The following is a 15,634-nucleotide window of genomic DNA, read 5'->3' as shown; positions in this document are numbered from 1 at the left end:
CCATTGCGGGAATCCCAAGGTGGGCTGGAGTCCTTTGGGGATGACGATTAGGTTGTGCTCCGCCTCCGGGTGTGTCAGCGCTTCCTGATCCGACCTAAAGTTGACAGCCATGTTATCTCGGGCAGCCGCGATCTCGCGCTGGTGTGGAACTCCGCCCAGTTGCGAGTGCTCGTGGTTGCGCGTTTGGTTTTTGGGGGCGGCACCCGACAGCCGTTGGGCCCCGCCCCCAATGCCTTTCGCTCCCGAGGGGCATGAGGAGATGACACGGTCCCGGAAGTCACCGTACTTCCCGCGACCGTTTGGTGGCCTCCTCCGCCTTCTCTGCCCTTGATGGGGCCGCGGCCTAAGGGTACACTGGGGCCCCCTCCCCCCCACTGTTGAACTCTCTGTTGCGCACTACGGTGTCCACAGAGGGCTTTGACGTGGCGTGGGTGGCTGTCCTAAGCACCCTCCCAAAGCCTGTGGGCTCGTCTACCTCGGTGGCGTGGTCCTGCAGAGCTACGGGCAGGCCGCCGCCCCTTTGCTCATGCACAAGGGTGGAGCCGACCCAGGGCTCTTCAATGAGCTGCGTGCCGCAACTGATCCCGCCCCCCGGGCGGTGAAGGTTGCCACACGCTCCCTGGGTCGGGCGATGTCCACAGCTGTGGTCCGGGAGAACACCTGGCCTTACCTGGTGATGTGGAGGAAGTTGAGCGGGCCCGCCTCCTCAACTCACTCAAACAGTGGCGGCGCGGCTGAGAACTGCGCCCAACGGTTCTCGGCCGCCCCAGAGCAGACTGAGGCTGTAACACGTGCTGCCCCAGCGGCCAGCTGCTGCACCCAGCCGCCGCCTCAGTCGCCTCAGTCCGCTCGCCGCCGAGGGCGCCCTCCCTCCTCCCGCCCGGCCCCAGCAGCAGCCTTCTCCGGGGCCGCGCCGTGGAGGTTGTTGAGGATGACGCCCAGTCTGCTCCCCAGCCTGGTTAAACGCCAGGCTGGAGGTGGACAACTCACAGATGGGTTCCAGTTCTTCCCAGGGGATAGTAGCAGGGCCTCTCCTTCCCCCGGTGGAGGGCCGGGGGAAAAATCCTCCACTGCTGGCCCCCGGGCTAGCAGCGCTTGGGAAGAACTCATGTTCCTGTCTCTGAGGACCCAGAGACCGGTGATGACGGTGTGCGCCACCCACGGGTCCCGCCACTCTCATCCCTCTCTGTCGCCAGCCTCCTGGCAGAGCAGACCCCAGTGGAACGTCCGTCCTTCTCTGGTCTCCTCTGTCAGGACGCAGCCGTTAACCGCACCCCCACACCGGGACGCCCAACAGCCTCCCTTGTCCGGGTCGGTAACGCTGCATCGCTGCCCCACACCGGGTACGTCTGTAGTCCGAATGACCCCGCTGGTGCAGTTGCTGGGAGCCTGGCTTCAGATTCCAGGGCTGTCCCGCTGGGTCGCGAAGACAATCAGGCGCGGCTACGCGATTCAGTTCGTGCAGGCTCCTCCCTGCTTTCGGGGAGTCCGCTTTACTATGGTCGGGGCCAATGCCCCTGTCATGCGAGCGGAGGTTGCCACCCTATTGGCGAAGGGTGCGATCGAGCCTGTCCCTCCAGCCGAGATGAAGTCCGGGTTCTACAGCCCCTACTTCATTGTACCCAAAAGACCAGTGGGTTAAGACCAATCCTGGACCTGCGCATCTTGAACCGTTACCTACACAGGCTTCCGTTCAAGATGTTGACAGCAAAACGCCTTTTCGAATGCGTTCGTCCGGTCGATTGGTTTGCAGCGATCGGCCTGATGGACACCTACTTCCATGTCTCCATCCTACCTCGACCCAGACCGTTCCTACGGTTTGCTTCGAGGGGCGGGCATGTCAGAACGCGGTCCTCCCATTCGGGCTATCTCTGTCCCCTCGCGTCTTTACGAAGATTGTCGAGGCAGCCCTTGCGCCCCTTCGGCAGCACGGGGTTCGCATCCTGAACTATCTCGGCGACTGGCTCATACTGGGCCACTCTCGGGAGCAGGTTTGCGGACACAGAGATCGGGTGCTCCAACACCCAGCCCGTCTGGGCCTGTGGGTCAACTGGGAGAAGAGCAAACTCTGCCCAGCGCAGAGGATCTCTTTTCTCGGTTTGGACATCGACTCGGTCGCCATGTGCGCGCAGCTTTCGAGCGAGTGCGCGCAGTCTCTGCTGACTTGCCTCCGTCAAATCAAGAGCAAGAGTGCGGTTCCACTGAAACTGTTTCAGAGGCTCCTGGGGCATATAGCATCTGCAGCCGCGGTGACGCCGCTCGGATTGCTTCATATGAGACCGCTTCAGCACTGGCTTCGCGATCGAGTCCCGAGATGGGCATGGCAGTCTGGCACGCTCCGGGTTCAAGTGACCCGGCCCTGCCTACAGACGCTCACCCCGTGGTCGAACCTCAGTTTTCTACAGGCAGGTGTTCCCTTAGAACGAGTTTCCAGGCATGTTGTCGTATCGACGGATGCCTCTGCCACGGGTTGGGGGCCATGTGCAATGGACAAGCAGCCGCGGGCTCCTGGACAGGACCCCAGCGCCTCCTGCATGTCAATTGCCTCGAGTTGCTGACAGTATGGTTCGCCCTGCACCGCTTCCGAGCGTTGCTGAAGGGTAAACATGTGCTTGTCCGGACAGACAACACGGCCGTAGTAGCGTACATCAACCACCAGGGCGGTCTACGCTCCCGCCGTATGTCTCAACTCGCCCGCCATCTCGTTCTATGGAGTCAGAAGCGCCTGAGGTCCCTTCGTGCTGTCCATATTCCGGGAGTCCTGAACCACGCAGCCTACGAGCTCTCACGGTTTCAGCCTCTTCCGGGAGAATGGAGACTCCATCCCCAGGCGGTCCAGCTGATTTGGGAACAGTTCGGCGACGCGCAGGTAGATCTGTTTGCCTCCCACGACTCTTCCCACTGCAGCCTGTTTTATTCCCTGACCGAGGGCACGCTCGGCTCGGATGCACTGGCGCACAGCTGGCCGCGGGGCCTACGCAAATATGCGTTCCCCCCAGTGAGCCTACTCGCACAACTCCTGTGCAAGATCAGGGAGGACAAGGAGCAGGTCCTTGGTCGCCCCGTACTGGCACGGCCGGACCTGGTTCCCCGAACTCATTCTCCTTGCGACAGCCCCTCCCTGTCCTTTTCCTCTGAGGCCTCCTCACTCAGAGACGGGGCACCCGTTGGCACCCACGTCCCGACCTTTGGAATATCCACGTGTGGCTCCTCGACGGGACGCGGCAGGTTGAGTGGCCTGCCACCTACGGTGGTCGCCACCATCACTTCCGCTAGGGCAGAGTCCACTCGGCATGCCTATGCGTTGAAGTGGAACCTCTTCATCACCTGGTGCTCTTCCCGCCAAGAAGACCCCTGGAAATGCCCGATCGGGTCCGTGCTTGAGTTTCTCCAAGACGGGTTGGAGCGAAGGCTGTCTCCCTCCACCCTCAAAGTTTATGTGGCCGCAATATCTGCCCACCACGATCTCTTGGAGAACAAAAAGGTAAGTCAGCACGACCTGATCATCAGGTTCCTGAGTGACCCTTCCTCCTCTCGTACCCTCTTGGGACCTCTCAGTAGTCTTAAGTGCTCTGCAGAGACCTCCCTTTGAGCCTTTGCAGTCGGTCGATATTAAGTTCCTGTCGATGAAGACGGCTCTACTGACCGCATTGGCCTCTCTTAAGAGGGTCGGGGACCTGCAGGCATTTTCGGTTGACGAAGCGTGCCTGGAATTCGGGCCGGCTAACTCTCACGTGATCCTGAGACCCCGGCCTGGATATGTGCCCAAGGTTCCTACTACTCCCTTCAGAGATCAGGTAGTGAACCTGCAAGCGCTGCCTTTGGAGGAGGCAGACCCAGCCTTGGCATTGCTCTGTCCAGTACGCGCCCTCCACGCCTACGTTGACATGACGCAGTGTTCAGGACCTCAGACCAGCTCTTTGTCTGTTATAGTGGAGAGCGGAAGGGAAGTGCTCTCTCAAAGCAAAGGCTGTCTCACTAGATAGTGGACACCATTGTTTTGGCTTACCAGCAGCAAGGTCAACCATGTCCCCTTGGTGTGAGGGCACACTCCACTCGGAGTGTGGCCTCCTCTTGGGCGCTAGCGCATGGCGCCTCGCTAACAGACATCTGCAGAGCTGCAGGCTGGGCGACACCTAACACATTCGCCAGATTCTACAATCTCCGAGTGGAGCCAGTGTCGGACTATGTACTCGCCCCCCCGAGGGGCCGGTAATGGACCAGGCTTTGGTGTTTTCGCTTGTTCGCCACTCCACTCCACGGACTGGATACGTGCGATATTTTCCCTCAGGTGAGCTCCCCGAGAGCCCTGAGTTCCTCCAGCACCGCCTACGCCGATACCTGTGTGTCTGCCCTCTAAGTGAGCCCAGACCCTCGTCTCCGGCCAGGTGCCCCGTGTGCATGGTTCCCCTCCGGCGACCCCCACACGAGTATTTCACCGTAAGTCTCCGCAGTGAGCGTGTTTCTTCCCTTGGCGTGTCCCCCGCCAACCCTAGGGTTAAAAATCCACCTTCGGCTGGTACCCTAGAGATCTCCATATGCAGCCCCTAGTCGGGTCATATGTGTCTCTTAAGTCCTCTCCACGGGTAGGCATCTTGGCATTTCCTCACTGGAATATGCATCCCAGTGTACCTTGGTATTCCTGTGATAAGTGGGAGTCCTTCGTCCTTATTAGTCTTCCGACAGGGTACTCACACTTACGCACGGCACTGGAAGACAGCTGAGTGGCGGGATTATATTGGGACCCCCATTCGTTAGTCACTAACGTTACGTTGTAGTGACTGAACGAAAGGAAACGTCTCGGTTACGGATGTAACCCTCGTTCCCTGAGGAGGGAACGGAGACGTAACGTCCCGTTGCCACATCAGCTGTGCTACCTGGAACGCAGGAGTTCAGTCTTGGCTCCTCAAGCAGGTAACATAATGCGATATTGCTACGTACCTCCTTATATACTCACGCGGTGAGGCGGAGTTACGTATGCAAAATCTGCATGCCCTATGGCGTTGGCACGCCATTGGGCGTTTTCTCTAATATCGAAGATGATAGGCTTCTAAGCGAAACCCCCATTTGTTAGTCACTAACGTTACGTCTCTGTTCCCTCCTCAGGGAACGAGGGTTACAACTGTAACCGAGACGTTTTCCTTAGGTGACAGTTCACAGTGACCATGTCTGTTAAGCTCTCAAAAGCTCTCAAATAGCCCATACAACGTGTACGCTACACCTTGAGTCTTGTGAAGCCATATGATAGTTTTCTGTGTGGACAAGACTTGAATTTCATCAGTCACTGATAATCCTCCTTTGCTACTGCAGCTCTCAAATCTGACCCCCCTCACTGCACATTCAGAGCATATAACACATTCAGTTATAACATTTGTAAGAACCAGTGGCGTTTGGTATCAATGGTGTCAATGATGTCAAATGGGCCATGGTGAATCGACATGGGATTTTTGAATCTGAATTTCAGATTATGTAAGGAATAATTGACGACGGGGCGTTTAATTATCTTTTCAATAATTCAATGGCCTCGAGTCAATTATTACAATTATACTATGGTTACCACACCTCAAAACATTGTTCAGATGATGTATTTTCAAGACATTTGTCAGGTTTTTGTCCTTTAAACGCTCTTGTGTGTAGGACTAATTTCTTACTCCTCTAATCCCAAACCTCTGTTGCGACTTCAGCCACTGATAGCAGTCTAATGCAGTTATAGGGAGAGAGAGAGAGAGAGAGAGAGAGAGAGAGAGAGAGAGAAAGAAAGCGTATGTGAATTACCTGAAATGTACATCTCTCAACAGTGCTTGGCAGCAGCATCTCTACTCATAGCGAAACTGCAAGTTGATCTGCTCCATGAACTGCAACGTTATTACCTCGCTAGTGAGAAATGTCATGTAGCTTTTAAGTTGTTAAACTATTTTTATTTTTATTTATGCAAACAGACAAGTACAATATTTACAATAGAGAAATTATATGAAAATTACATAGACCAACAAAACATTCATAAGGGCCAATACGATTTGGGATGTGTGTGTGTGTGTGTGTGTGTGTGTGTGTGTGTGTGTGTGTGTGTGTGTGTGTGTGTGTGTGTGTGTGTGTGTGTGTGTGTGTGTGTGTGTGTGTGTGTGTGAGTGGAAATATATGAATAAAGGAGCATGTAGGGAAGTACAACAGACATAACCAGAGTAATAAAAATAAAAAATAAAAAATAATAATAACAATTTTAATGACAATAATAATGATGAAGATAGTAATAGTAAAAAAAAAAAAACGGAAAATGGGGTATGAGGAAGGTGACAACAGCAAAAGTAATAGCAATATTAATAATAATAGTAATAATAATAACAACAATAATAATAATGATAAATCAAATTAATAAGGAATGACAAATAGTAATAATAGTATTAGCAGTAGTAGTAATGATAAACATAATATGCTAATATGCATAATATGAAATATACTTATTTCATCCGGAATTTTAAGTTGTTAAACTATTTTACTGATAAAATCATCGGAACAGCGTTGACAACACATTTCTGTGCGGGTGTGTGTCTGTACTGTATGTGTGTGCGTTTGAGTGGGAGAAAGTATGTGCTTTCCGAATATAAAAAAAAGAAATTGTGGCAAAAAACTGAAATAATTTTGTCTTTTTTATCCTATTGTTTACTATATTTATTTGCTTGGTCAGTGTTGTTTTGGGTTTTGGTTCTTTTGTTGTTGTAGGCTGTAAGGACCCTTGAAAGAACGGAAATCATTTGGCGAGGTCATATGGAACTGTAATGTGGTAAAGACCTGCCTGGAACTACTTTAGCCGTGCGTTTTCCTGAAAATAATTACACACCTTGCAAGAATGTTGCAGAACGTGCGTCAACCAATCAGATTCAAGCATTCAACTGCCCGTAGTATAATAGAGAATAACAACTTATCAACTTATCTATATGTTTCTCACACATGGTTTTGGAAACTGAAATTGTCAATTTTCCAAGTTAGACTGGTATTGTGATTCAGTGGCCCGATTCTCCTGAGACTGATGGTGACCTATTCTGCCTAGAGAGATTCATAATTCATAAAGAACTGAACTTTGTCCCAGCTGTGTGCTGTGCAATTTATATGATTATTATTACAGCACTCACTAAGCAGTATTGGGCTGCATCGTTTGTGCTTTATAACATAGAATTTCACCACAAAATGTGTTCAGATTCAAAATGTTCAGACTGAAGATCTGCCATGCAATGCCATATCCGCAAAATAATGGAGGATAATAATAATATGGACTCTTGACATTAACTTTTATGTCCCTGCTTTTTGTTATATGCAAATATTATGCTGTTCGTTCTCTCTTGTTTTAAATTATAGCATTTCACACATTTAAATATCACTACAACACTGTAATTCCAGTGGATATTAGTCAGGCAGTCCATGTGGTCATGACAATTGTTTTGTTTTTTGTAGAGAACTGATTGTAAATCACCCTCATATCTGCAATCCTCAGGTGTGACAATGAAGCTCATGGATGAGGTCGCAGGGATTGTTGCTGCCCGTCATTGCAAGACCAACATTGTGACGGCATCTGTGGATGCCATTAACTTCCATCGTAAGATCAAGAAAGGTAATTAAAAAATACATACATTAATTACCTCTTTTCATTGTAACAGAGAATATTATTGGTACATGCATGGGTGTCGGAAGCAAAAAAAAAATGTGAATGGGTCCTCTCTCTGAAAATTTTTACTGAAGTAGATGGCATTTATATTAAGTACAAATATATCGCCTTGTTTACTAAACATCTGGTTGGGCCAGACAAAATTACGAAAATCAATGTGTTATTTAGAGTGGCAATAGTGTAGGGGTAAAACACATGGCATAAAGTTTTGATGCAAAACAACCAGAAAAAAAAAATTAAGAAAATATTAGAAAAGTGGAAATAAAGCGTCTAACGTGTTTAATACTAATGTGTTTATCGGGGTAAGTAAACAGACATGCGCTGAATTCAGGCCCGGTTCTAGGCTTATTTTTCTTATATTTTTCATATATTATTAACTATAATTATGTATAACATTTTATAACACACCTACATGACATTTTATATACTGGTCATGATATTTTACTTTGAATAAAATGCTAACATTTCCACTTTTCTACTGTTCAGTGATAATTTGAAAAGAAAACAGAATGGAAGCCTACTGCAATGAATGCAACTTTAATTGCGTGGAAAGGGGCAATTAATTGCTACACAGAATGTTTTTTTCATTCCATTGCGCTACTTTTTTATCATTTTTAATGTAAACATCGCCCTAGTGTTTTACTTTTGTGATCGCATCTCGTTTCCATACCTTTGCAGTGTCGTGCATGACGCGGCTTTATAAATGCGTCAAAAGTTAAAATAACCTTTAAAAAGCGTGTCTCTAGACCTGCGTCTCACGTTTTAACCGTAAAAACACGTCCTGTGTGGATGACCCTACACTTCTATACAAGATATAAAGTATTCTTATTTCAATGCTATTATTTAAGCAGACAGTTTGCCTCCGTTTAACAGCATTAACAGAGGGCAAGGTTTCAACTGAAATAGCCTATATGCATATGCATTTAAACACATACATTATGTTATAGCTCTTCTGAGTCTGTACATGCAATAGCCTAAATGCACGTTCTTAAATGAGCGAGTACCTAAATTTTTGTAGCTAATTTCAACTTGGTATGAATCAAAAATCAAATCAGAGCTATATATTAATATTTACAAGATACATACAAATACAATTCAACTTAATTTACATCTTATAGCACACAAATATTTCTGTCCATTTTCGCTTGTGTAATTGTCAGCCTCTGCTTCTCTGCTACAGACTGAAGCGCGTGAGGAACGTGGTGTTTTCTGGTGTTATTTTTTTGATTGTTTGGAGCATTCTGCAGACCTTCATCAAACCTTTCAACACAGAGCCCACCTCAGATGGTTTTTAATCAATGCACAAATGGTAAAAAACAGATAAACAGTATCTGTTCCTAAATTCTGATTGAGTGGGCAAGGTAGACGTCTGCCCATGCTTAGAACCGCTTAGAACCGAGGCGATAAAAGTGAGTGGGTCCAATATCATTGGACGTAAAAAGTGGGTGGGTCTTGTCCCACCCACATACAATGGTTCCGATGCCCATGGGTTCATGGTTTCAGATTCTCACAGACATCTGATTTCCTTTATGATCCCAATAAAGGAAAGGTTAAAAAAAAGTTACTTTTGGCAGCTGATATAAATTGAGCAAATTGCTACATATAATGGGAAGGTAAAGCAGACTCAGTATCAATCTTGCGTGTTTGTCTTTTTAAGCAGTAAAGAACGTATTTCTACACTGTAAAAAAAAATCAGGTCTCCAATTGAAAATTTTCTAGTGACTGATCACATCTACATTTTTTAGTTGGCCAAATTGAATTTCTGTGAATTAAATTGCATCAATTCACAGAAATTAAATTCGGCAAACTGAAAAAATTTAGATGTGATCGGTCACTAGAAAATTTTCAATTGGAGACCTGAATTTTTTTTACAGTGTAGAAATACGTTCTTTACTGCTTCTGATAACATCAGAAAAAAAGAACTACAGTTTTAATGCTCCTTTCTATAAAAGTAGAACGTTTTATAGTGCTATATGGCATGCTTAAATAATGCAATAAGAAATTAACCTGATTTTACCAGAAAAAAATTCATCCTTAAACCTAAAGAACAGTCAAATCAAAACCAAATAAAATAAAATTATTCATAAAGCACTTTTTTTTTTAAATGCAAGTTTTACCAAAGTGCTGAACAATAAAATGAGAAAAAATGCCATATGCACAAACACATAATAGGGTAAAAGACAACAGAAGACTCAAATGTAAACTACAGACACATTTACTACTATTGTACTGTAGTATACTATATAAAACAAGTGAGTTTTTAGATACAACTTGAACATGTACATCGATGTTGATGACGGACAGTGGTAACCCATTCCACAATCTAGGTGCAGCAACAGCAAAAGCTCAATCACCCTCAGTTCGTGGAATATACAAAAGCAGCTAATTATTAAATTGAAGAGATCTAGAGAGGCTACATCTACATGTAGCCAAAGTTAGCTCCTTTGCAGCTCTACTGTACATGTACATAAGTTAAAGCCCTTCAGCTCAACTATTAGTATTTGACTAACACTTGAATACAGTGGTAATGAGTGTGAAGTGTGAATGTAAATAATTCCTCTCACTGCTTCTCTCAAGTCAAGTTAAGTCAAGTCACCTTTATTTATATAGCGCTTTATACAGATTGTTTCAAAGCAGCTTTACAGTGATAACAGGAAAATGATTCAATGATGCATTTCGTCTGTGCAGCAGCTCTAAAAGAAAATGGTGTAATTGTTCAGCTGAAGTCAGTTTAGCATTGATTCACATTGCTTTCAACATAGTATTACAGTAGTTCAGGCAATTGCTGTTTGCATAAATCTGTAATCAGGTACTATCTGCTTTTCCCCTGCTAGTTTACCAAAAAGTCTTCATTGGTTTTATGATCATATCAACATTACTTTGCTTAGTCATCTCCTAGCATAAACTAAATGGGGAAAACGTCTCGGTTACGTATGTAACCCTCGTTCCCTGAGGAGGGAACGGAGACGTACGTTAGTGACTAACGAATGGGGGTTTCGCTTAGAAGCCAATCATCTTCATCGTATTCAACAGCGCCCAATGGCAGTGCCAATGCCATGGGCATGCGGAATTTGCATGCGTAACTCCGCCCCACCTCGTGGGTATATAAGGAAGTACGCTGCGAACATCGCATTATGTTACTGCTGCAGGAGCCAAGACTGAACTCCGCGTTCCAGGCAGCACAGCTGACGTGGCTAAGGAAACGTACGTCTCCGTTCCCTCCTCAGGGAACGAGGGTTACATACGTAACCGAGACGTTCCCTTTCGTTCAGTCACTACGACGTACGTTAGTGACTAACGAATGGGGGATCCTATTCAACAACGCCACTCAGCTGTCATCCAGTGCCCTGCGTAAGTGTGAGATCCCGCCACTTAAGGCCCTAGGACTCCCACTTATCACAGGATTACCAAGGTACACTGGGAAGCATATCCCAGTGAGGGAATGCCAAAATGCCTACCGTAGGGAGGACTTAGAGAATACACATATGACCCGCTGAGGGCTGCATATGGAAGATCACTAGGGTACCAGCCGAAGGTGGATTTTTAACCCTAGGGGTGGCAGGGACTTGCCAAGGGAAAGACACCTGCTCACTGAGGAGGCTTACGGTGGGAATACTCGTGTGGGGGTCGCCGGAGGGGAACCATGCACACGGAGCACCTGGCCGGACATGAGGGTCTGGGCTCGAAAGGGCAGACTGAACTGATGTCGGCGTAAGCAGTGCTGGAGGAGCTCAGGGCTCTCGGGGAGCTCACCTGAGGAAATATCGCACGTATCCAGTCATGGGAGTGGAATGGCGAGCAAGCGAAGACACCTGAGCCTGGCCCATTACCGGCCACCCGTAGGGGCGAGTACATAGTCGGACACTGGCTCCACTCGGAGATTGTAGAATCTGGCGAATGTGTTGGGTGTCGCCCAGCCTGCAGCTCTGCAGATGTCTGTTAGCGAGGCGCCATGCGCTAGAGCCCAAGAGGAGGCCACACTCCGGGTGGAGTGTGCCCTCACACCAAGGGGACATGGTCGGCCTTGCTGCTGGTATGCCAAAACAATGGTGTCCACTATCCAGTGAGACAGCCTCTGCTTTGAGAGAGCGCTTCCCTTCCGCTCTCCACCATAACAGACAAAGAGCTGGTCTGAGGTCCTGAAACACTGCGTCATGTCTACGTAGGCGCGGAGAGCGCGTACTGGACAGAGCAATGCCAAGGCTGGGTCTGCCTCCTCCAAAGGCAGCGCTTGCAGGTTCACCACCTGATCTCGGAACGGAGTGGTAGGAACCTTGGGCACATATCCGGGCCGGGGTCTCAGGATCACGTGAGAGTTAGCCGGCCCGAACTCAAGGCACGCTTCGTCAACCGAAAATGCTTGCAGGTCCCCGACCCTCTTAAGCGAGGCCAATGCGGTCAGCAGAGCCGTCTTCATAGACAAGAGCTTAATCTCGGCCGACCGCAAAGGCTCAAGGGAGGCCTCTACAGAGCACTTAAGACTACTGAGAGGTCCCAAGAGGGAACGAGAGGAGAGCGAGGAAGATTCAGTCTCCTCGCCCCCCTCAGGAACCTGATGATCAGGTCGTGCTGCTACTTACCTTATTGTCTCCCAGGAGATCGTGGTAGGCAGATATTGCGGCCACGTACACTTAAGGGTGGAAGGAGACAGCCTTCGTCCCACCCCCTCCTGGAGAAACGAAGCACAGACCCGATCGGGCATTTCCAGGGGTCTTCCTGGCGGGAAGAGCACCATGTGACGAAGAGGTCCCACTTCAACGCATAGAGGTGTCAAGTAGACTCTGCCCTAGCGGAAGTGATGGTAGCGACCACCGCAGGTGGAGGCTACTCAAACCAGCCGCGTCCCGTCCAGAAGCCACACGTGGAGCTTCCAGAACGCTGGACGCGGGTGCCAAAAGGTGCCCCGTCTCTGAGTGAGGAGTCTCAGAGGAATAGGCCAGGGAGGGGCTGTCGCAAGGAGTAGCAGTTCTGAGAACCAGGTCCGGCCGTGCCAATGGGGCGACCAACATGACCTGCTCCTTGTCCTCCCTGATCTTGCACAGTACCTGTGCGAGAAGGCTCACTGGGGGAAACGCATAATTGCGTAGCCCCGACAACCAGCTGTGCGCCAGTGCATCCGTGCCGACCATAGGCCAGGGAATAATACAGGGAGCAATGGGAAGAGTCCTGGGAGGCAACAGGACTACCTGTGCGTCGCCGAACCGTTCCCATATCAGCTGGACCGTCTGGGGATGGAGTCACCATTCTCCAGGAAGTGGCTGAAGCCGTGAGCTCGTAGGCTGCACGGTTCAGGACTCCCGGGATGTGGACAGCATGAAGGGACCTCAGATGCTTCTGACTCCAAAAAACGAGATGGCGGGCGAGTTGAGACATACGGCGGGAGCGTAGACCGCCCGGCCGTGTCGTCTGTCCTGACTAGTACATGTTGACCCTTCAGCAACGCTCGGAAGCGGTGCAGGGCGAACCGTACTGCCAGCAACTCGAGGCAATTGACATGCAGAAGGCGCTGGGGTCCTAACCAGGAGCCCGCGGCTGCTTGTCCATTGCACATGGCACCCCAGCCCATGGATGACGCATCTGTTGATACAACAAGATGCCTGGAAACTCGTTCTAAGGACACTCCGGTCCGTAGAAAACTGAGGTTCGACCACGGGGAGAGAGTCTGTAAGCAGGCCCGAGTCACTTGAACCCGGAGCGTGCCAGACCGCCATGCCCATCTCGGGACTCGATCGCGTAGCCAGTGCTGAAGCGGTCTCATATGAAGCAATCCGAGCGGCGTTACCGCGGCTGCAGATGCCATATGCCCCAGGAGCCTCTGAAACCATTTCAGTGGAACCGCACTCTTGCCCTCGACTTGTCGAAGGGAAGTCAGCAGAGACTGCGCGCGCTCGCTCGAAAGCTGCGCGCACATGGCGACCGAGTCGATCCATACCGAGAAAAGAGATCCTCTGCGCGGGGCAAAGTTTGCTCTTCTCCCAGTTGACCCGAAGGCCCAGACGGGCTAGGTGATGGAGCACCAAATCTCTGTGTCCGCAAACCTGCTCTCGAGAGTGACCCAGTAAGAGCCAGTCGTCGAGGAAATTCAGGATGCGAACCCCGTGCTGCCGAAGGGGCGCAAGGGCTGCCTCGGCAATCTTCGTAAAGACGCGAGGGGACAGAGATAGCCCTAATGGTAGAACTGCGTACTGATATGCCCGCCCCTCGAAAGCAAACCGTAGGAACGGTCTGTGTCGAGGTAGAATGGAGACATGGAAGTAGGCGTCCTTCAGGTCGATCGCTGCAACCAATCGTATGGACGAACGCATTCGAAAAGGCGTTTCGCTGTCAACATCTTGAACGGAAACCGGTGGAGGTAACGGTTCAAGACGCGCAGGTCCAGGATCGGTCAAGCCCACCGGTCTTTTTGGGTACAATGAAGTACGGGCTGTAAAACCCGGAATTCACCTCGGCTGGAGGGACAGGTTCGATCGCACCCTTCGCCAGTAGGGTGGCAACCTCCGCTCGCATGACGGGGGCATTAGCCCCGATCATAGTGGAACGGACTCCCCGGAAGCAGGGAGGAACCTGCGCGAACTGAATCGCGTAGCCGCACCTGACTGTCTTTCGCGACCCAGCGGGACAGCCCTGGAATCTGAAGCCAGGCTCCCAGGAACTGCACCAGCGGGGTCAATCGGACTACAGGTGTACCCGGGGTGGGGCAGCGATGCAGCGTTACCGACCCGGACAAGGGAGGCTGTTGGGCGTCCCGGTGTGGGGGTGCGGTTAACGGCTGCGTCCTGACAGAGGAGACCAGGGAAGGACGCGCGTTCCACTGGGGTCTGCTCTGCCAGGAGGCTGGCGACAGAGAGGGATGCGAGTGGCGGGACCCGTGGGTGGCGCGCACTGTCATCACCGGTCTCTGGGTCCTCAGAGACAGGAACATGAGTTCTTCCCAAGCGCTGCTAGCCCGGGGGCCAGCAGCGGAAGGATTTTCCCCCCGGCCCTCCACCGGGGGAAGGAGAGGCCTTGCTACCATCCCCTGGGAAGAACTGGAACCCATCTCTGAGTTGTCCACCTCCAGCGTGGCGTTTAACCAGTCTGGGGAGCGGACTGGGCGACATCCTCAACCACCTCCACGGCGCGGCCCAGGTTAAGGCTGCTGCTGGGGCCGGGCGGGAAGAGGGAGGGCGCCCTCGGCGGCGAGCGGACTGAGGCGACTGAGCCGGCGGCTGGTGCAGCAGCTGGCCGCCGGGGCAGTACGTGTTACAGCCTCAGTCTGCTCTGGGGCGGCCGAGAACTGTTGGGCGCAGTTCCCAGCCGCGCCGCCGAAGAGGCCAGCCTGGGATATGGGTGAGTTGAGGGGGCGGGCCCACTCAACGTCCTCCAAATCACCAGGTAAGGCCAGGTGTTCTCCCGGACCACAGCTGTGGACATCTCCCGACCCAGGGAGCGTGTGGCCACCTTCACCGCCCGGGGGCGGGATCAGTCGCGGCACGCAGCTCAATGAAGAGCCCTGGGTCGGCTCCACCCTTGTGCATGTGCAACGGGGCGGCGGCCTGCCCGTAGCTCTGCAGGACCATGCCACCGAAGTAGACGAGCCCACAGGCTTTGGGAGGGTGCTTAGGACAGCCACACCACGCCACGTCAAGCCCTCTGTGGACACCGTAGTGCGCAACAGAGAGTTCAACAGTGGGGGTGAGGGGGCCCCAGTGTACCCTAGGCCGCGGCCCCATCAAGGGCAGAGAAGGTGGAGGAGGCCACCAAACGATCGCGGGAAGCACGGGGACTTCCAGGACCGCGTGATCTCCTCATGCACCTCGGGAGCGAAAGGCATTGGGGGCGGGGCCCAACAGCTGTCGGGTGCCGTCCCCAAAAACCAATCGCGCAACCACGAGCACTCGCGACTGGGCGGAGTTCCACACCAGCGCGAGACTCGCGGCTGCCCGAGATAACATGGCTGTCAACCTTAGGTCGGATCAGGCAGCGCTGACACAC

The 15,634-nt window shown here is 51.0% G+C and overlaps 1 protein-coding gene across 4 annotated transcripts in view; it reads left to right on the top strand.

Moving 5' to 3' along the window:
* The window catches only part of acot7 (acyl-CoA thioesterase 7), a 232,534-nt gene that overhangs the window by 127,637 nt on the left and 89,263 nt on the right, over positions 1-15,634 (top strand). For all 4 annotated transcript variants that reach the window (XM_079827865.1, XM_079827864.1, XM_079827862.1 and 1 more), the window contains one exon: positions 7,490-7,606. In XM_079827865.1, coding sequence (XP_079683991.1) covers positions 7,490-7,606 — 117 coding nt within the window. The remainder of the gene's footprint in view (positions 1-7,489; positions 7,607-15,634) is intronic.

The sequence above is a fragment of the Gobio gobio genome, assembly GCF_949357685.1.
Source record: "Gobio gobio genome assembly, chromosome: 10".
NCBI classification, from domain to species: Eukaryota; Metazoa; Chordata; class Actinopteri; order Cypriniformes; family Gobionidae; genus Gobio; species Gobio gobio.
Note: the sequence above shows the minus strand (reverse complement) of the source record. Positions and strands in the feature narration are given on the sequence as shown.